General features: G+C 43.0%; 1 protein-coding gene across 3 annotated transcripts in view; it reads left to right on the top strand.

Moving 5' to 3' along the window:
• Positions 1-22,895, top strand: part of FXR1 (FMR1 autosomal homolog 1) — a 50,785-nt gene that overhangs the window by 16,707 nt on the left and 11,183 nt on the right. For all 3 annotated transcript variants that reach the window (XM_081953824.1, XM_081953823.1, XM_081953825.1), the window contains 9 exons: positions 8,790-8,842; positions 9,198-9,291; positions 11,646-11,717; positions 14,628-14,776; positions 16,705-16,798; positions 18,102-18,218; positions 18,340-18,510; positions 21,140-21,218; positions 21,560-21,669. In XM_081953824.1, the coding sequence (XP_081809950.1) occupies positions 8,790-8,842; positions 9,198-9,291; positions 11,646-11,717; positions 14,628-14,776; positions 16,705-16,798; positions 18,102-18,218; positions 18,340-18,510; positions 21,140-21,218; positions 21,560-21,669 (939 nt within the window). The remainder of the gene's footprint in view (positions 1-8,789; positions 8,843-9,197; positions 9,292-11,645; positions 11,718-14,627; positions 14,777-16,704; positions 16,799-18,101; positions 18,219-18,339; positions 18,511-21,139; positions 21,219-21,559; positions 21,670-22,895) is intronic.

Genomic DNA, 22,895 nt, shown 5'->3' with positions numbered 1-22,895 from the left:
AGGAGAATACAATTGGGAATTGAGGTCTACAGTTGTACAGTTGCCATAGTTGCCAACCAATGGTTCAATTGTTTTGTTGGCAGTTATAAAGTTAAGAGCTGAGCGAGTAAGCAGATAGGGACTGTAAATAGGAAAATCAGGAAGTTAGAATGATGTCTGAGTTTCAAAAGCCACCACAACAGAGACACTACTATGATACTCAAAACATCAGATGTTCCACGCTACTGCACAAAGTATAAAAAGCAAACAATGAGAACTGGCGATCCTAATTCAAGGACACAACTTGGTGGGATGGTATACATGATCTGCACATAGCATGAGAAGCCTACAATTTATTTAAAAGTGGAAAGCCCAGCAAAAAAGCATGGAATGTTGCATTGTACATAAAGAAAACAATATACTTGCACAAAAGTCTTCGAGCTGCAGTGTGGCAATCTTTTTGGAAGAAGATGAATAAGAACAAAAGAAGAGAGAAACAAAATGGATACATGAGGTCTATACGTTTCAAAACGGTACCAGTTCTGTTTTTCCTTTTATTCATATCCAAATTCTTTCCCACCAGTTTGATTTTTCTCCATTTTCTGTGTCTGAAGGAGAAGTTACTGAAGTCCTTGGGGCCTCTGAGTTTGGTTACACCAAAGACTCCATACTTCAGCCCTCAAGTACTGCAGTAATCTCTTCTTTTGCTTTATTCACTGAATGTTCCTCCTCTTAAGAAATTAAAACTTAGGACACAGAGGGGTTTCTAAGATAGGCCATATTTTTGTCAGGGAGTCTCTAGTGGCTACAGAGCAGTTGAAGATTTATTCTTTGTCTTAGTCTAGGACAGCGATGGCGAACCTTTTTTGGCTCGCGAGCCACAAGTGGGGGGAGCGCAGGGGGGTCGTGTGCAGGCGTGCCACACCCATAATGTAATGCGTGACCCCCCCAGTGCACATGCGTGCACAATGTGCGATCCCCCCATTTTTACATGTTTTTTTCACCCTTCCCAGGCTTCAGAGGCTTTATAGGAGCCTGGGGAGGGCAAAAAGAGCCTCCCCGCCCCCCCCCGGAGTCACTTCCAGTTTGCTCGGAGGGTTGTTTTAAGCGTTCCGAAGACTTCAGGAAGCCTCCGGACGGTCCCTGAAGCCTCAGGAGGCCCTCTGGGAGGGCGGGGGAGGCTCTTTTCGCCCTCTCCAGGCTCCTATAAAGCCTCTGGAGCCTGGGGAGGGCGAAAAATGGCTTTAAAAAAGGGTGAACTCAGCATGCGTGCTGGCCAGCTGACAGGGCAGCGCCTCGCGTGCCCTGACAAATGGCTCCGCGTGCCACCTGTGGCATGCGTGCCATAGGTTCGCCATCACTGGTCTAGGATTGTGTTACCTCATGTCTTGCCTGTTGGAACTTTTTGCTCCAGCTGCTGGACTTTTCTGCTGAACCATGAGACTTGGACTTTAGGACTTGGGAAATCTTCCAGACTTGAATATTTTAATGAACATTCTAGAAGTAATTTCTTTTATTATATGTAATAGGTTATCATTCAGGAGGTGCACATCTGGTTTGGCACTATTTTTTTTCAAAATGGGATTTTTATTATTTATGTAATCTCAGGTTTTGATTGTCCCTGTACATCCAGGTACTGGTAAGCTGTCTTTCAATTAATGGGCCACTCATTTATTTTATGATTGCCACATCACCTGGAATTGAATGCGAAGATGGAGTGAAGAAATGTGATATTAGAACAATATCCAGCAGTGGAACCTGATTTGTTGCCATTTGCAGAATTTGCCTTTAAAATACTTTGTGTTGGGCTCTTGGCATGATGCAGAGTTTATGGCTCTAGCACGCATGGTTTGCTCTTGCCTTGAGTTCCTTGAGGCTTAAATTTTCTCCAAGCAGTGCAGTTCCCTATTGGGAACATCTGGATTCTGCCAAGGCTGTGCGTAAATGGATAGCGCATGTGCATAGAGAGGAAGGATCAAGAATTACACTGGAATTTGAGTGGTTTTCTGTTTAATTTTTGCCTTACTTCTGCCTGTCCAAGAAAGTTTATTGCACTTTTTCCTGTGGCTGCTTAGCTCAACATGGTAGCTTTTCATTCTGAAGTATATCTGGTGTTTCACTGCTTTCTCTTTGTTGCAGTAGTGATTTCCTTGTTCCATGTATTCTGCAGTTTCCCTTCCTGTTATAATTCCCTCTGCCTTCCAGATGAGGTGGAATACACAATTCTGTGTGCAGCAGGAGGAGGAGATTAAAACCTTTAATTCACTGAAAGGGCTATCCTGACACAAAGAGATTATTGGAAGCAGTGTCAAATGTTGTGGAAAGCAGAGGAAATGGCCTTGAAGGACAGGAAGAAGAGCTGATGCCAAGACTGGTCAGGTTAAGATCATTGGCCTTGAGTTGCCAGGCTAGTCTTTGTCGGTTAGGATCATTATTCTCCATGCATTCCGTGGTGGAAGGCCCAGGGAGCATGAAGAAGGAGGTACTGTCATAGCTAACAGGCCTTGGGAACATGGAAGACAGAAGAGGGAATTAAACAGAGAGCTGGACCATAGCAGAAAATATTCCTTAGTTCAGAAGAAGGTGGTTGTACAGTATGAGAAAAAGACCAGCTCTGCCTTAAGATAGGTATGTTAAATGGGAGCATTGCCTTCCAGTGACGTGCGGGCAGGGGAGGCAGAGCCTCACCACTGTCAATCATGAAAAGGAAAAAAAATGTAAACGGGAAAAGGCGAGTGCTGAAGTGAGGTTAGCTAGCTGCTGCCTCACCGTGAATGACTGCCTGTTTAAAAAAGCCTCTAAAGCTCTGAGCTCTTCCGCGGGTGAAAGAAAGCGCTTTAGTCAGTGGGGTGTCGGGGGAGAGGAGAGAATGCTCAGCCTGAGCTCTTCCGCGGGCGAAAGAAAGCGCTTTAGTCAGTGGGGTGTCGGGGGAGAGGAGAGAATGCTCAGCCTGAGCTCTTCTGCGGGTGAAAGAAAGCGCTTTAGTCAGTGGGGTGTCGGGGGAGAGGAGAGAATGCTCAGCCTGAGCTCTTCCGCGGGCGAAAGAAAGCGCTTTAGTCAGTGGGGTGTCGGGGGAGAGGATAGAATGCTCAGGCATTCTCTCCTCCTCTCCCCCACACCCCGCTGACTAAAGCGCTTTCTTTCGCCCGCCTGAGCTCTTCCGCGGGCGAAAGAAAGCGCTTTAGTCAGTGGGGTGTCGGGGGAGAGGAGGAGAGATTCTATCCTCTCCCCTGACACCCCACTGACTAAAGCACTTTCTTTCGCCCGCGGCACAGCTCAGGCAGGTGGACGCTTAGAGCCCCTGGAGCCCTTCTGCCGAGCAGGGTGCTCCCTCACAGCTCCTGTCGTCCCGTCTGACAGGCGCCACCCGCCCGGGAAGCAGCTGAGCTGGAAAGTCCCAGCCGGCAGTTTGGCTTCCAGAGCGGGCGGTGCGGGCGCCGGTGGGCTCCTCTGGGCTCCTGCCTTCCCAAAGCGCATCCCTGTTTTTGCGGAAAGCAAAAGAATGGAGAAGAAACGGGGAAGCTTCGGGTGGGAAATGAGGCCATGGAAGAGAGTTTTGCCCTTTGCTGGTGAACATGGATCGGTCTTGCGCCCATCCTGGAGAGATCCCACCCTGGGCTGGCTTTCAGTGACGTGAAAGGCTCTTTCCTCAGGCAGGCATATTTTCCAATGAAATAGATCGAGACAGGAAGATCATTTTATTACATTTGAACGTTTTGACTAAAACGGATTCTCTCATTCAAGGAGGGAACTCAAAGACCATTTTTCCGTCCCTTTTATCAAAGAAAATGCCATTGGGCAGGGGAAAAATAACTCCTCCTTTGCCCTGGAAATCAGCTACATGGAATTAAACACTATAATCCAACTTCTGTGTGTGTGTGTTTGAGGGGGGGAGGGGGGAGAGAGGGAGGAAGGAGGGGAAGGTAAAAGAAAAAGAAAAAGAAAAAGAAGGAAGAAAACTTATTTAAATAAGTTTAAAGCTGTTGCTTTAAATCGGAACTGAGCATGCCTGGCTGTGGAATTCTGGGAGTTGAAGTCCACAAGTCTAAAAAAATTGCTGGCTCACTAGCCATAAACTTCACCGCACGTCACTGGCCTTGACAAACTTTCCAGGGCTGAGTTAAATTATCCTGCTAGCAATATAATATTTGCAGAAACCCAAATAGTTTTGGTTTTGTTTTGCTTTTGTTTCTTGAGTTATGCCAGCCTTGCAGAGCTTCTCAGTCTTCAACGTAGTGTCTTTTTTTAAAAAAATCTTCTTAATAGAATGATTAAAATCTGAGCTATAGGTTAACTATTGTTAGTTGGACTCACAATTGGTTGAATTGAATGCATGTGGCGAACGCTCATTAATGGCTCCACTTCAATTTGGGTTGAATGTCACATGGTTTAGTCCAACGTTTTATCAAGCATTTATATTGACCAGGTCTGCCGATATTACAAAGCTGGGCTGAAAGAAACGCAATTAGGATGAATAGGGTAGAGCGTATTTTAGTTGTGATTGCTATTTAAAGTTTTAGCTTGCTTTAGTGTTATATGTTACCTTTATTTTGCATTATTATTTAATTATTTTATATGTCATGTTGAGTTTGGTACCTATATAAATGTTTCAAATAAATCAGAAAAGCCTAGACTGGCCAGAAATATTGAGGTAGTCCTCAACTTACGACCACAATTGAGCCCAAAATTCATGTTGCTAAGTGAGAAATTTGTTAATTGAATTTTGTCCCATTTTATGACTTTTCTTGCCACATTTGTTAAGTGAATCACTGCAGTTGTTAAATTAGTAACACAGTTATTAAGTGAATCTGGTTTCCCCATTGACTTTGCTTGTCAAAAGGTTGCAAAAGGTGATCGCATTACCCCAGGGCACTGCAGCTGTCATAAATGTGAATCAGTTGTCAAGCACCTAAATGTAAATCACGTGACCATGAGAATGCTGCAACGGTCATGTGTGAAAAATGGTCATAAGTCATTTTTTCAGTGCCCCTGTAACTTTGAACAGTCACTAAGTGAATGTTGTAAGTCGAGGACTACCTGTATATGGCAGCAGAGATCTGGCTTGGTGATAGTACATGTGAAAGGTTTCTGGCTGATCTTGTCAATCACAAGTCAAATGTGAGCCAGCAGTGTGATACATCTAGTAAAAAAACAAATGCTATTTTAGGAGTGCATTAACAGAATCATACTCATAGGAAGTAATTGTACCAATTTGCCTACCTTAGTCCAATCCCTTTTGGAGTCTTCAAATACCCCATTTATTACTGCTTTCTAGTCTTCATCAAACTTTTATGAAATTTAAGCAAGGATAAAAACAGCATAATTGCAGAAAATGCTTAGTATTGAATATAGTAAATAAGGTGTTAAATCAAGACTGAATAATAGTACTTTTATCTGGCTCTGAAATGTTACTAAAGTTGGCACCAAATGAGCTATCTTGGACCAGAGATGGAAATCACTGCCCATGCCCGAGAAGGCACTTGTTTGAAATAAGGAAATGTAACACAATATTTCAGGGTTAACATTATTTGGAGAAATTAAGTAGAGATGTATCCATTTGTGTGGTTTTTCACTTAACAAGACTTCAGGAAGTGTTCTGATTTGACTTGCTTTGGAGGAACTAAATTAAATATCAGTTCTGCTTTTTCAGATTTCTTTGAGTCAGTCTAGTGATTCTTCCAAATCCAGGGAATAATCCTGGGCACTTTCATATTCATCATTCATTTAATTTGTTTGTTGTTGTTTGATACTTAGCCTTGAATTAATTGATATTAATGTACATTGTTGGAATTTGTACTTATTCATTCGAATAATCATTTAGCAAATGTTCCTTGCATTGTATGCAATAAATAAAATATGTTTGTCCATCAGTCAGATAATGTTAGGAACTAATTTTTAATAGAAACAATAAAGAAAGATTATATCTTCTCTTTTTACTTCTCTATATCACCTCCAGTATTATAAACTCATCAAAATCTAGGAGTCTTATTCTATGATGGTCAAGGGATTCAACTTATGGCAAGACTGATGGCAGGTCCCATGCAGACTTAGGATGCACTTTACTCAGCATAGTAACAGATACAGAAATGAGGTTGCATTAGAGCTGTGTAATTAAGGTGTCAGAAATCCTGGGGTGTTTCTTTTTTATGCTGGAAGAAGAAAGTACATTAGTGTGTAGTGTTCAGCAAACATTCGATGTTATAATGGCCCTGAACAAGGAGGCTTATAACCAGTCCAAGCTATGTTTGTCACAGTGTCCTTGCAGTCACATAAACCCCATTTGTGACTCTCTGCCATATTCTTGAAAGCAAAGGGTAAAGGTAAAAGTAAAGGAATCCCTGTGGATTTTACTGTGCTAGTTGTGTTGGCAGGGGAGCAGAGATCGACCCGGAGGCCTCTCACATGTGGAGTGCCACAGGGTTCGGTGCTCTCGCCTCTCCTGTTCAACACATACATGAAACCGCTGGGCGAGATCATCCGTGGTTTTGGGGTGGGATATCATCTGTATGCTGATGACACTCAGCTATACATCTCCACCCCAAACCACCCCAATGAGGCCATCGAAGTGATGTCCCGGTGTTTGGAGGCCGTACGGATCTGGATGGATGGCAACCGACTGAAACTCAACCCTTCCAAGACGGAGTGGCTGTGGCTTCCGGCGCCCCGGTTCAACCAGGTGTTTCCATCTCTGGCCATTGGGGGCGTGCAATTAGCCCCTATGGAACAGGTGCGCAATTTGGGCGTCCTCCTGGATGCCCGGCTGTCCATGGATGACCATGTAACAGCCGTGGCAAGGGGGGCGTTCCATCAGGTTCGCCTGATGCGCCAATTGCGCCCCTTATTGGACCGGGATGCCCTACGCACAGTCACCCATGCGCTAGTGACGTCTCGCCTGGACTACTGCAATGCTCTCTACATGGGGCTTCCTTTGAGATGCACTCGGAGACTACAGTTGGTCCAGAACGCGGCCGCGCGGGTGATCATGGGGAGGACTAGATTCTCCCCTGTAACACCTCTCCTGCGCGAGCTGCACTGGCTTCCTGTGGTCTTCCGAGTGCGTTTCAAGGTCTTGATTATGATCTTTAAAGCGCTCCATGGCACAGGGCCTAGTTACATGCAGGATCGCATCCTGCCCCACACATCCCTACGACCTATCCGCTCTCACAGAGAGGGACTTCTCCGGGTGCCGACCGCCAAACAGTGTCGGGGGGCGACACCCAGGAGCAGAGCCTTCTCTGTGATGGGCCCAGCCCTGTGGAATGACCTCCCCCGGGTCATCAGGATTACTTCCGATCTCCGCTCCTTCCGTGTACAACTGAAAACCCACCTCTTCCAACTATCTGGCCTGGCTCAACCGTAATTTTCTCGCACCCCTCCTGACTGTCTGTTTTTTAATATTTTGAATTTGGATTGTACATGGGGTTTTGTAATTAGGGTATTTTAATGGTTTTTAATTGTCTATGTATTGTATCTGTTAACCTCCTCCGAACATGTGTGTCTTTGTACTTATTTATGTCATGGATTTATGTAAATGTTATATGTTTTTAACTCCATTGTACGCCGCCCCGAGTCCTTCTCGGAAAGGGAGCGGCTAATAAATTTAAATTATTATTATTATTATTAGTTGCTGTCGACTGTAGGGGTGCTCATCTCCATTTCAAGGGCTATTAGCCAGCGCTGTCGGAAGATGTTACTGCAGCCATGTGGCCAGCATGTTACTTTTCACACCGAAGTGGTATCTGCTAGCATTTACATGCTTTTAAATTGCTAGGTTGGCAAGAGCTTGGGCAAGAATGGGAGCTCATTCCGTTATGGGAATGAGGTCTCGGGCTGTTGACTTTCCAGCTGACAAGGCCAGTGCTGCCCCTTAAGCAAAGGGTGAACCAGTAGGAAATCTCAAGTTGTGGTCATGTGGCATTGCACTTAATGACCTCACTTGACTGTAACTAGACCTACCATCGTTAGTCATGTGACTTAGTGACAGCAGTGCTTAACAGTGAAATTCCCGATCCCAATTGCAGTCGTTAATTGCCAATTAACACTGCAGTTTGTTTGTCTGGTCCAGTGGTGGGTTCCAGATCGGTGCAACGGGGCCGGGTGTCCACCATGTGCACCCGCGCAGCACGCGCATATGTACTTACCGCCCGCGAAGCTCCAGCTGGTCGGCGGAGCGTTGCGCGGGCGCCGTACACTCTGTGCACATGTGCAGAATCCCCGATCGGCTCAAATACAGGTAAGGAGGGCGGGTGGGCCCTCCGGAGCACCGGAACGGAACGGTACCTAATGCTCCCAGCAGGCCCCGGTATGCCCATACTGGGGCGTACCAGTCGTATCCCACCACTGATCTGGTCTGAACATTTACTTTTGCTAGTCTATAGTCTGTCACAACAAAAGGATTAGTAAAGTAGATTTGACAATAATGGTTTATAATTTTTTAAATGACATTTCAGAGTCTTTCAACAGTGAGATTGGTGGCATATTTAATAAATAAATTTTGGGAAATATCAACTATGAACAGTTATTGATCTGGGTGGGGAAAAGCCAGGAGAGAATTTGAGCAGGATGAAGGATTTTTTGTTCTATCAAGAATAATTTGTTGGGGACTATTAGTGATTCATTGGTCTCCATATCACTGCAACAAGAGTGAGAGCAATTTATCAGCATCTCTTCTCCAATAAGTCTCTTGTCTGTTAAATAAATCTACAATTCTTGGTATCTTCTGCTGCATTTCTGTTAAATAGAAATTTTGTAATAAAATGCTATTTTTTTGTGTGCTGTAATTTATTGTAATTTTTGTTCTTTTATCTCAGGGATTCATCAAAGATGTTCATGAGGATTCACTCACAGTCGTGTTTGAAAACAAGTACGTATTACTAAAATTGCTTTTCCCACTTTCATTTTGTTTGTAGAATATGCCCATCTTTTTTATTCTGATTGGCTAAATCGCTGTAGAATTTAAAGATTCCAACACTTTGAATTGCTTGTGATAGCCCCTCTGTATTGGCAACCAGAGCAACCAAATTAAAATTGGTGTCACTTTACACTGGTGGGATTGTTCTGCCTGCAGTTGAGTCCTCGTTTTCTAACAGCTGCACTTCTTAGTTGTCTCTATACGCAATGGAGTTCTCTGCTGAGTTAAAGTTGATAGTATTCCATTTAAGTGACAGGTAACATTCTTGGTAATCCTTGCTAATCTAAAATATCTATTCAATTTACAGTTGGCAACCAGAACGTCAGGTTCCTTTCAGTGAAGTAAGATTACCACCACCACCTGATATCAAGAAAGAAATTGGTGAAGGAGATGAAGTGGAGGTGATTTAATTCAAGTATTTCTTTGCTTGCTTATGTGGAAGTTTCTTCTGGAAGGTTAATAGTGGAACTTAGTTTGCTATCATCAAGTTAATTGAACTTTTTTTTTAACGGCTTTAAAAATGCAAAATTGAAAAAAAATCAGAACCATTATTTAAAAGGAAATAACTTTATTAGGAAAAAAAAATATGAGTTGCTTTTGGGCAGATTTTTAAGCAACCATGTTTAAATTAAAAAAAATCACAGCAGCCATGCCATGAATATTAATTGCAATAGTTACACAGTACAAAATATTGTCTTGAATTCCTGCCAAATCTGAAGCTGAGATATAGTAAGAAATGACCTCAACCGCATTGTTCCATATGGAATTTACACTCCTGACAGAAGGCTATTTAATTTTTGTTTTAAAAAAGTCTATCGTGCCAGGGTAGAATATTTTAATGCCAAATAACTTTTGTCATGAATGTGTTTTTAATAATTAACCAAAATATGCTTTCTTGGAGAAAAGGCTCCATCCTCAGTGGTGGATATAGGCAATATTTTGAAGTCTGTGGGTATGCTTGGAATGCTGAGAGCATGTTGTAGGTGCTTTCACAAAATGGTTGCTATGGTAGGTTTAACCAGTCATACAATATTTATGGAAGGCAGATAGGATGAGGCTTCCTCTTGTCATATCCTGTAGACCCTCAAGATACTTTTTATATTACAACTTAACCATGCCTTTATTTTGGGAAAGTATGAACATTGTTTGAAAGCTTCTTGGGTGCTTCAAAGATGTTCTTGTAAATACATTTAGTGCTACTGGTTTCTTCTGTTTTTTGGGTTCTATAAAGCTAAATTCTTCTCGTTAGAGGAGTGATAAAATGCAGTGGGCAAGATTTCGTTGCCTATTCTGTTATATCAGAACAGGTGTAAAAGCTATTTGAGGTCCAGTATAAAGAATATTGTCTGAAGAAAATTCAAATTGTTAACTTAATTCTCATTCTACATGGGATGCATAAGCTATTTATTTGAAATGTATGATTAGTATCTCTGATTAAATCATATATTCAGCCAGATGATTTGTGCTTCTGGATTTTAAATATGTGGGATGTGTTGGAATGTCATAGCCATTACTTCTTCATCTGACTTAGAGAATGGATATAGGGTAGCTAGGAAGAGGCCTTATAATACTTTCTTGCTATAGTACAGCAGAATTGGGTTGGTGTTGTTTTATACAGCCATGAATTAAGTTTTACTCAGTCTTAGGTTTTTGTCCAGTAATTTGTAAATTATTTATAGCATTGTTAGTAACTGTATATAGAATACCAAAAATCAAGCCAAACATGTTTCAGATTAGATTATTGTGAGGGCTACATCCGCCACGTTTTCTTCAGTAGAGAAATAATCCATGTGTGGGCATATTTAATTTCTTTTCATTATGAAAGTATGTCCCATTAAGATTAATTGACAACTTAATGAGTTTCATAATAACAGTTTAATTTCATTTCTACATCACCAACTATTTTTTTTCGAAATTCTATTTTCTTCAGGCTGGAGGATATTATTTAAAATCATTTATTTTTTTCTTCCATATAAACACCCATAATGCTATGCACGCGTGTCCCCATTCTACCCCCAGCTTTTGGCCTGTGATGGACCCGTTTTTTGCCCTCCCCAGGCTCCAAAAGCTTTCTATGAGCCTGGGGATGGCAAAAACAGCCTCCCCCGCCACCCCGAGACCCTACGGAGGCTTCCCTGAAACCTTCAGAGCGCGAAAAACTGGCCTTATGGCCAAATTGGAAGTCCGGTTTGCTCGTAGTGCCGTTTTTTGCCCTCTGGAGCCTTCAGGGAAGCCTCCTAAAGCCTCCTGAGGGTGAAAAATGGCCTTAGAAGGAGGCCAATGTCAGCTGGCCAGCACACACCTGCACGTTGGAGCTGACAAGGCAATGCCTCGTGTGCCCTAACAAATGGCTCCGTGTGGCACGAATGCCATAGGTTCACCATCACGGGCCTAAGGAATAGGATTTTTTTTTTAAAGAAAAGACTTAATGACCCTGCTAATCTTTAAATGTAAGAAGATTTTCATAGTTAAGTTTTTTTGATGCTCCATAATATTAATTTGTGCAAAAATAACCACTTTGGGACAATTACATCTCAGCATAGAGAAGTGATCCAACTTTCGACATAGGTACCACTTCTTTATGGTGAGAAGAAAAAAACAGAAAATATTCAATTAATTGAAATTTCTCATGCTTGATTTTGGGAACTCTGATTAAAAATTATGGAATAAATCCAAATATTACATAACATTTTAAAATGATTTTCATAAGAAGTTCAAATCACAGTGGTCTAAATACTGTATAATTTACTTTCAGGTTTACTCAAGAGCAAATGACCAAGAGCCATGTGGCTGGTGGCTGGCAAAGGTTCGAATGATGAAAGGGGAGGTAAGTAGAAGTGGAATTGTATCACGAGAAAGATTCATCTAAAGGGAGCATTAATTATTGTGAAGTAATTGAATAGCTAAGAACCACATAGAAGTTAAATTATATATATTTAGTAACTTACTTCTTATCCATGGGGTCCTTAGTGCATTCTGAGCTTGACATTTAATTACTTAACTGGGTAACATCATCAGTACTATTCTAGCAGAACTAGCAGTGATGATGTTACCGTATTTATCGGCGTATAACACGCACCTTCATTTTAAGAGGGAAATTTCAGGAAAAAAATTTAAATTTCAAATAAAGAACTTTGAAGCAAAATAAGGGTAGCTCAGAACTTTTTTTTTATTAATATTATTACCACTTATAAGGTAAATAATGTAAAAGGACAGTAAAAGCAACTATGAACACTGCTGCTTTCACTGCTACTATCTTCCACCCTCCCTTCCTCCTTCCCTTCCTTCCTGCCTCCCTTCCAGTTCCCTCCTTCCTCTTTCCTCCTGCCTGCCTGCCTTCTTTCCCTCCTGCTTATCTATGCTTCCTTCCTTCCTTGCACCTCCCTCCCTTCTGCCTGCCTGCCTTCTTTCCTCTTTCCCTATCCTCCTATCCTTCCTTTCTCCTTCCCTGCCTCCCTTCCAGTTCCATCCTTCCCTCCTTCCTTTTTTTTATTAACTTTTAGTCGGGAGTCCGGGGAGAGGAGAGACGGCTCATCCATTCTCTCCTCCTCTCACCCACACCCCGCTGTCTAAAGCGCTTCCTTTCGCCCGCCTGAGCTCTTCCGCGGGCGAAAGAAAGTGTTTTAGTCGGGTGTCTGGGAGAGGAGAGACGGCTCATCCATTCTCTCCTCCTCTCGCCCACACCCCGCTGAGTAGCGCTCCGTGATCCTTTTCTGTGCGCCTGGTGTTTAGATAGATAGCCGGATGTTTAAAACGCCAGGCGCACAGAAAAGCAGCTGCTTTTGGGGCGAAGCGCTCCGCGATCCTTTTCTGTGCACCTGGCGTTTAAAACATCCGGCTATCTATCTAAACGCCAGGCGCACAGAAAAGGATCGCGGAGCGCTTCGCCCCAACAGCAGCTGCTTTTCTGTGCGCCTGGCGTTTAAAACATCCGGCTATCTATCTAAACGCCAGGCGCACAGAAAAGGATCGCGGAGCACTTCGCCCCAACAGCAGCTGCTTTTCTGTGCGCCTGGCGTTTAAAACATCCGGCTATCTATCTAAACGCCAGGCGCACAGAAAAGGATCGCAGAGCACTTCGCCCCAACAGCAGCTGCTTTTCTGTGCGCCTGGCGTTTAAAACATCCGGCTATCTATCTAAACGCCAGGCGCAGAGAAAAGGATCGCGGAGCACTTCGCCCCAACAGCAGCTGCTTTTCTGTGCGCCTGGCGTTTAAAACATCCGGCTATCTATCTAAACGGCTGCTGTTGGGGCGAAGCGCTCCGCGATCCTTTTCTGTGCGCCTGGCGTTTAGATAGATAGCCGGATGTTTTAAACGCCAGGCGCACAGAAAAGCAGCTGCTTTTGGAGCGAAGCGCTCCGTGATCCTTTTCTGTGCACCTGGCGTATATCGCCTGGCGTATATCGGCGTATAACACGCATACATCATTTGCCCCCTATTTTTCGGGGGGAAAAGTGCGTGTTATACGCCGATAAATACGGTACTTGGTTGGGTAATGAAATGTCTGCAAGAAAACGAATCAAGTTCAGAACGTACCAAAGACCTCACAGTTCAACCTCGATCTACAAATATTCTCTTCTATTGGTCACTACTATCTTCCAATCTTGAAAAAAAAATGAAATAAACTTGAATCTTCTAACTTAGTTAGTCGTGGAATGGATAATAAGAAGGAAAAAGAGCCTGAAATACAAATTTTATCCCAAATAATTTATTTTCTGAGGCTATGGCTGTTTTAATGTAATATGACCTAATGAATGAAGGGAAAATAAGTCTTTGACAATGTATGGGTGCTATATGACTGTTGCATTATTTTTAATACCTTAATAGGGCCTTAATTATAATATAAATATTATAGGGCAGTGATGGCGAACCTATGGCACGCGTGCCACAGGTGGCACACGGAGCCATTTGTCAGGGCACGTGAGGCACTGCCCTGTCTGCTGGCCAGCGCGCATGTGCGTGCTGGCCAGTTGAGTTCACCCTTTTAAAAAGCCATTTTTCGCCCTCCCCGGGCTCCAGAGCCTTTATAGGAGTTTGGGGAGGGCGAAAAAAGCCTCCCCCACCCCCCCAGAGGCCCTCGGGAGGCTTCATGAGCTTCCCTGAAGCCTCCGGAGGGCAAAAAACCGGCCCTACAGGCAAACCGAAACTTTGGGAACGGACTTCCAGTTTGCTCGGAGGGTCGTTTTGACTGCTCCGGAGGCTTCAGGGAAGCGTCCTGAAGGTCCCTGAAGCCTCCAGGGGGGCGGGGAAGGCTGTTTTCACCCTCCCCAGGCTCCTATAAAGCCTCTGGAGCCCGGGGAGGGCAAAAAAAGCATGCAAAAAATGGGGGGTCGCGCCTGTAGTGCGCACATGCGCACTGGGGGGGGTCGCACATTGCATTATGGGTGCAGCATGCCGGCAAATGACCCCCCTGTGCTCCCCCACTTATGGCAGGCGAGCCAAAAAAGGTTCACTATCGCTTTTATAGGGCCTTAATATCTTACATTAATTAATATTGTGTCTTAATATCTTAATTAAAATCACACTCTATAACCTTACCTTACAGGGCTGTTATAAAGTGAAAATGGGGATTAGGAAAGATGATAACGACATTCTTGAGCTGTGAAGGGAATAATAAATGTAATAAACATAGTTGAGAATAGATAAACATACGTAATGAGGGAAAAGTAAATATTTTGAATCTTTGATCAGTCACGACTTATTTTTAAAAATTAAGAAGAAGAATCTTTTCTCAGTTTTATGTCATTGAGTATGCTGCTTGTGATGCCACCTACAATGAAATAGTCACATTTGAACGACTTCGGCCTGTGAATCAGAATAAACCTGTGAACAAGAATACATTCTTCAGATGTGCCGTAGACGTTCCAGAAGATCTGAGAGAGGCGTAAGTACTCTTAAAAATTCCTTATATTAGAACTATATCTCTATTAGAAATTGACTTTCATAAGATAATCCTGAATTGGAACACTTTCTGTCTAATGAAAGAGTGAAGCTGCCTGTCTTTGCAAATTAACATGGAAATTCTCTTTTTGGGCTGTCACTTATATTTTGGAAGGTCAGAAAAGGACCTAATACGAGTAGTCTTCGCTTACAGACAATTTGTTCAGCAACCATTCAAAGTTACAGCAGTGCTGAAAAAATAAGGTCACAGCCCATTTATAACCCCTTCGGTGTCCCTGAGTCACATGATCACCATTACAGTCAGAACATCCTGAGCCTGACCTGCGGATTTTTCTTTCTCCCTTGCCCCTTCCAACAAAGCGGAGAGATTGGAGAGAGAGGGATTGCAAGAAAATAAGTTGATTGCTCTTCTACGCAATGGAATGAGACAGCAATTGTGCCAGCAGCTTGGGTTGAGAACTGTGATCACACTGTGCAAACAGCTTACAGTACTGTCTTGAAATCCTTTCTCCAATCTCTCTACTCTATGGAGGTTGGGGTGGGGAAATAAAATGATTCCAGTAGGCAATTTCTTCTTTGCTAGATCCTTCCCTCCCACTACCACAGAGTGTAGAGATTGGAGAGGGATTTCAAGAGAGCGAGCTGTTTATTCTTCTGCACATCCCACGTAACACCTCTCCTGCGCGAGCTGCACTGGCTGCCTGTGGTTTTCCGGGTGCGTTTCAAGGTGCTGATTACCATCTTTAAAGCGCTCCATGGCACGGGACCTAGTTACTTGCGGGATCGCATCCTCCCACATACATCCCTGCGGCCAATACGCTCACACAGGGAGGGACTTCTCCTGGTGCCGTCCACTAGGCAATGCCAGCGGGCGACACCGAGGAGTAGGGCCTTCTCTGGGATGGGCCCAACCCTCTGGAATGACCTCCCCCCCGACATTAGAACCACTTCTGACCTCCGCTCCTTCCGGCAAAAACTGAAGACCCACCTGTTCCGACTAGCAGGCCTGGCATAATTCAACTGTCCCTCCTGGCAAATGTATTATATCTGGTTATTTTAGGGGTTTTTAATTTACTGTATTTGTTTTTTAGGGGTTTGAATTTATTTTATATCTGCTTTGTACAGTTCTTTTAACTACATTTTAACCTCCTCCATGTCAATTGTCAACTGTACATATTTAATTTAATTTTATTGTATCCTGTTATATTTTGTATGAACTGTACACCGCCCCGAGTCCCTTGCGGGAGAGGGGGCGGTCTAGAAGCATTAAATATTATTATTATTATTATCAAAAGCAGTGTGACTGCACCAGCAGCCAGGTGGCAAACAAAAGCTGAAACTGAGTACAGTAATCTTGTCTCTTTCCAGCTGGAAAGACCAATCGCAGTCATGTGATTCCCCACTTAGCAACTGCTTTGGTTAGCTGCAGAGTTGCCAATCCCAATTAGGGTCATTGAGTGAGGACTACCTGTATGCTCCTGCAAATTATTCTCAGTGTACCTACATCCAAAATGTGAAACTTTGATTTATCAGAACTCAATGCAGTGGATCTCAGATGCAGCAGATGGAATTCTTCCTGCTTTTACATCATTTGTATAAAAACATCTTGATTCTAATTTGTATTATTTGTATAGTAATGTTCCTTCAAATGATGTACAGTCTGATTTAATGGACAATTGGGAATAATTGGTCTGTTAAATCAGTGTTTCACCTTGTAATGTTTTGTTGTGTTTTATTCTTTTGGCAATGTGGTATAAGTTTTCAGTTCTTTTCTCAATAAAAGCAAATGAGCTTTTTAAAAGTTGTTTTCTGGCTGTGCCTTAAGAGATTTTTCAGTATTTTCAATTTTTCCAACTTCATGTCTTATTGGTCACCTTTCAAACCAAATTAATTCATACATTAATTTTCTAGGTGTGCTAATGAAAGCGCTCACAAGGATTTTAAGAAAGCGGTAGGAGCCTGCAGAATTTTTTACCAGGCTGAAGCAGCTCAATTAATAGTTCTGGTAAGATAAAGTTTCTTCCCTTTTTTTTTTTTACCCCATCAGTGACCAAGTCATTTTTATGGTAACTATGTTACCAATTGGATACTTTGGGTCTGGCTTGTATAAACAAATAACCAGTATTGAAAGATATTACTATACCTTTCCACTGGTGAAAAGAAAATATTCTTTAGAAAATGCAGATTGAAGAGTTGCAAATAGGATCTCATGCAAGCTATAATCCAAGCTGTACTATTTGGGCCTGGTAACCTTTGCCTATTGCAGGGGTGTCCAAACTTGGGAACTTTAAGACTTGTGGACTTCAACTCACAGAATTCCCCAGCCAGCATGGCTGGCTGGGGAATTCTGTGAGTTGAAGTCCACAAGTCTTAAAGTTCCCAAGTTTGGACACCCCTGTGCTAGGGGCTGAGGGAAGGCAAAACCTTTTTTTCCCTACTTACCTCTTCGAAATCTTGGTGCATCTTATACACCGGTGTGTCTTATAGTCTGAAAAATATGGTATCTACCCTGTTTTCCCCAAAATAAGACCTCCCTGGATAATAAGCCCAATCGGGCTTTTGAGCACATGTGCTAAATTTAGCCTTCCCCCAAAATAAGCCCTCCCCAAAAATATTGCAACACAGCAGCAGCCATGAGGTGACCACGCTTGCCGCCTCCTGCACCTCGAAAATAATAAGACCTCCCCGAAAATGAGGCCAAGGGCTTATTTCGGGGGGGGGGGGGGGGGTCAAAAGAAAATAAGACCCTTTCTTATTTTTGGGGAAACACAGTACTACTTCGTTATCTCCGTTCCCAAGTTTGGACACCCCTGGCCTATTGGATCAAACAACAACCTGGGACCTATAGCAAAGGTTTTTGTATTATTTGGTGTCACTTTGATTGCCACAGCTGTTGCATCTGAATCTGGCTTTATGCTAAAGGCATATCAAGCTGCATTGAGCAGAGTAGATCAGCAGAGCCTGCTTGCCCACTAATAACAATATGGATTTCACCACCCTAATAAACTGATAAAAACAAATATTTCAGTTTTAAATAGAAAGAAAATACTTAGCATATCAATTTTATTTGTTCTCTTAACTTCCACATATTCTAAATTAGATATGAATCAGAGGTAGGTAAATTGTTTGTGGAGATTCTCAGTTACCCAGGTTGTGGTTGTCCCATAGGTGCTTTTTTCAGAGGAAAAACAAAGTCCAGTTGCCTTTTTGAAAAAGCACCTTTGGGACAATGACAGGTGAAATAATTGGTTTTTTTTTAAATTCATCCCCTGTCAAATGAAAATCCTTACACATTGTTTTTCTTTCAGTCTGCCAGTGAGGCAACAGTAAAAAGAGTGGGCATACTCAGCGACATGCATTTGCGTAGCATTCGAACCAAGTTAATGCTCATGTCAAGAAATGAAGAAGCAACAAAGCATTTAGAAGTGAGTGGGTCTCAGCTGGTTTTCTCACACCTTTTAATTATGCTTCTGATTTAGTCACTGAAACGGTGTTCATGCTTGAAGTTTTTATGAAGAATAAACATTTTTTTTTCCTTTTCCCCAGTGCACAAAACAGCTTGCAGCGGCATTTCATGAAGAATTTGTTGTCAGAGAAGACTTAATGGGACTTGCAATAGGAACACATGGCAGTAATATACAGCAAGCCAGGAAAGTGCCAGGCGTTACTGCAATTGAACTTGAAGAAGATACTGGAACTTTCAGGATCTATGGAGAGGTAAAAGAGAACACAGCAAAGTCATGTTTTCAAGTTGGGAAACTCTGATTTCTTTGGGCTTAAAGTCCAGAGCCGGGATGGCGAACCTATGGCACGCAGAGCCATTGTCAGGGCACGCAAGGCTTTGCCCTGTCAGCCTTTTTTTGAGGCCATTTTTCGCCCTACCCAGGCTCCAGAGGCTTTATAGGAGCCTGGGGAGGGTGAAAACAGCCTTCTCCCCTTCCCCCAGGAGGCTCTTGGAGGCTCCAGGAGCTTTCCTGAAGCCTCCGGAGCGCAAAAAAACCGGTCCTACGGGCAAACCGGAAGTTCAGGAACGGACTTCTGGTTTGCTGGTAGGGTCCGTTTAAGCCCTCCGGAGGCTTCAGGAACCTTCAGGAGGCTTCCCTGAAGCCTCCGGAGGACTAAAAACGACCTACGAGCAAACCAGAAGTCCTGGTGTGTCCATAGGATGGTTTTTTGTCCTCCGGAGCCTCGGGAAGCCTCCTGAAGGTCCCTGAAGCCTCCGGAGGGCTTAAACCGACCCTACAAGCAAACCAGAAGTCCGTTCCTGAACTTCCGGTTTGCCCATAGGGCTGGTTTTTTGCGCTCCGGAGGCTTCAGGAAAGCTCCTGAAGCCTCCGGAGGGCCTCTGGGTGGCGGGAGAGGCTGTTTTCGCCCTCCTCAGGCTCCTATAAAGCCTCTGGAGCCCTGGGGAGGGCGAAAAAAGCATGCACAAATGATGGGAGCGCTGGTCATGTGTGCATGCATGCTGGGGTCGTGCATTGCATTATGGCACACCCATGCAGGACCCCCCTGTGCTCCCCCTGCTTTTGGCACGCGAGCCAAAAAAAGTTTGCCATCACTGGTCTAGAGGGTTGAATTAGACTGGACAAATTCCAATATTTTAATCCCAGTATAATGGAAATAACAAAGAATTGGTGGGAAAGAAGGCAAATACAGAATATCGCACTGTTCTTTTTACTTGTAATCTTCTTCAGAAATCCCTGTGGATTAAGGTCTAGGCAATTTTAACAGTTGTTAAATGCATCTGTGTAAATCTTTCTCAAGTCTCACTTCCACTATGCTTAAATGAGGGAGCCTGCCTCCATGTTGAGTTTTGATTCCTACTGGCAGTTGATAGAATCATTCCAATTTAAGTAAATCAGAAAATATTGCTAGAGTGTTCCTGATGAATTCAGTAATGTTTCTCATTTAAGGGTTATTGCATAAAGGCTAATGAACTTGCCTCCCCCAGATGTCCCATTCCTTCAGTGAATGTTAGTATTGAATGGGCAAGTGTGCTTATAAGGAAGAATGGGAAGAAGACTTCAGGAAATGTTTGAGGCTGTTGAAAGTAGAAATCCAACTGAGACCCTAAAGCTGCATTTGTCAGCTCCCAAAGATGTTACCACACTAATATGCAAGGGGACAGAACGGGAACAGGCAAACATGTCTCAAGAAGAATCACATTAACTATAGATACCCCCCCCCCCCCAATTTTGATGTATATATTTCATAGTATGCCATTCAAAGTAATTACATGCTACAAATGTAAAAGGGAAAGAAGTAAATGTATTTACACTATTAGTACTCTTTTGCTAGAGGTAGTCTGACTACAATCAAAGCCAGTTTTATTATAATCATGCAGCAATTGTGATGATGTACAGTAGATAAGGCAGTGACGACTAATCTTTTCCAGATCGAGTGCCCGAACCCCCCCCCAATGCAATGCACGCATGACCCCGTACATGCACCCCGCACATATGTATGCCTCTGCACGCGCATGCGCAGCAGAGACCCAAAGACCAACTGGCTGGTGGGAGGCATGCACACATGCGCAGCAGATCTGAACTGGCGCGACAGCTCACGTGCCCACAGAGAGGGCGCTGCGTGCCATTTCTGGCATGCATGCCATAGGTTCGCCATCACAGAGATAAGGTCTTCTCTGCAGTCCTTTCATCTTCGTAATATAACATTTGATCTTCATTGCTACATGGTAGGTTAGGATGATCCCTGATTTGGGGACAATCAAGTAGGCGTGCTTTCTTTCATTATATTGCATCATTAGGATGACTTCTGCAACTAGAGAACTAGCTCGGTGTCAAACTCGCATTGTCACGTTGCCATCATGTGACAGTTTCGTGATGTTTTCCCTTTCGCGGAGCTGGGGTGGGTGTGGCCTGCATATAACCTATCCAGACTGTGGGCCACCAGTTTGACACCCCTGGACTAGATGGTGAAGTTCAGTTGGCTGCATGTTTGGTTCCTTTGCAGGAATGCTGGTTAATTAAGGATTATTAAAGAATAATCAAGGTTCTCCTCAGATCTGAGAAATTTTGGATGGGTGACAAAATGGCTATTGTAATGTCGAGGTTCCGATAAAAACATTTACTTAAATGGTTATGTAAAAGTACAGGCACCAATTTGCAAATGTATATAGTAGTTTGGAGATAAAGTCCCATAATCCCATAGTGTTTAAGCACCTGTTTGATAGCCATCATTTTTAATTTGCCAGATACAAATACTTGCATTTTCTCATTGCAAAAGAGAGTATATGTAGTTTTCCCTCCTCATTTTATATGGAAATAACTGTTCCCTAAAAGTTTTTTAATTGTTAATGTTTAATGCATTCTGTTCTATTTATTACCAGAGTGCTGAGGCAGTGAAAAAAGCTAGAAGCTATTTGGAATTTGTGGAAGACTTTATTCAGGTTCCTAGGAGTCTTGTAGGTATGTAATAATAATAATAACATTTTAACACTAGCAGGGAAAAGTTTCAACATAAATATTTTCCCCATCTTTTCTCTCCCCCCCCCCTTTCACAAGCACACTCCCTGCCAATCTATTTCAATCTAACCTAATGGCCATAAATATTTATATTTTGAGGGCGCAGCAGAGCCTAATGGGGAAGTGGAAATTACCCTTATCTTTCTTTCAGTCATAAAAGTAGTCCCATCATCAGCCTTAAATTATTATAAAGAATTTTTCTAATTGCTTTTCTTGTTGACGGTTTACTTGAGACCAAACGCCTAATGATGACTCACAACTTCAATATCTTTTATTTGTTAAAGGGAAAGTAATTGGCAAAAATGGCAAAGTTATTCAAGAGATTGTGGACAAGTCTGGAGTTGTTCGAGTGAGAATTGAAGGAGACAACGAGAACAAACTACCCAGAGAAGATGTACGATTTTAACTTTTTTCCCCTCTTTCCTTGGCAATGAACGTCTTATGGGTAGGGTAGAAATTAAAGGGGGATGTGAGGTTTTGTTTGTGGAATAATGGTGGAAAGGGTGTGCTGTTCATGCCCTATGAGTCGCAGTGGCTCAGTGGTTAGAATCCAGTACTGCAAGCTGCTTCTGCTGACTGCAGTTCGATTCTCACTGGCTCAAGGTTGACTCAGCCTTCTATCCTTCCGAGGTCGGTAAAATGAGGACCCAGATTGTTGGGGGCAAATACGCTGACTCTGTAAACCTCTTAGAGAGGGTTTGGGAGGCCTGCAAAGTGTTCTTGGGGGCTGGGGAGGGCAAAAATGAGCAAAAAGCAGGCTGTTTTTTGCTCATTCCCCCCACCCCCACCTCAGGAGTACTCTACAAGCCTCCTAAAGGCTATGCATGCCTTTCTTGGCAAAAAAGAACCCATTTTGTGAAAAACAGGACTTTTTTTGCTTGTTTTTGCCCCCAGCCCCCAGGAGCACTTTGCAGGCCTCCCAAACTCTCTGCATGCCCCATATTTCACAAAAAATGAGGCGTGCAGAGGGTTTGGGAGTTCTGCAGAGTGCAAAAACTTTTTTTAAAAATTTACCTCTTCAAAATCTTGGTGCCTCTTATACTCTGGTGCCTCTTATACTCTGAAAAATATGGTATGTTTCCCATTGTGTCTAACCAGGTAACCGTACAAAGATACTGTAGGAAATAGACAGCTCAGATGCATACAGTTCTAAATTGCTATTTTGAACGATTGCATTATTCCATTGAAGCCTATGGATTCGCAATGGGCAGTCATAGGAGAATGCTGTGGGCTTTAGATTGTGCTCCCCTCTTTAATCTAGTGATGCTACAGCACCAAGCATTCACTGATGTCTGTACGGCCTCTGTCTTGTAACATCCAAGTAACTTCAACAATATGCCAGCATCTCTGGCAGAGTTCAAAGGTTCCTCACTAATTAGAGACTCAACCTTGACATTAGCTTATTCTTGATCAAATGATTGTATCTTATCAATTATGGCTTCTGCTCCCTATAGGTTGGCCATAAGCTAGCTAATTCTTTTAAAATTTGGTTTCAAAAGTCAAAATCTGGGTTCTGTTATCTTTAAGGTTTTCTACAGATTTTATAACTCCAAGCCAATCAGTTTAGCCTCTCTTGAGAATTCAGGTTAAGCTCTTAAGATTTGCTTGTTTGTACAATAT

Source organism: Natrix helvetica, assembly GCF_964273705.1.
Source record: "Natrix helvetica genome assembly, chromosome: 5".
NCBI lineage: Eukaryota > Metazoa > Chordata > Lepidosauria > Squamata > Natricidae > Natrix > Natrix helvetica.
Note: the sequence above shows the minus strand (reverse complement) of the source record. Positions and strands in the feature narration are given on the sequence as shown.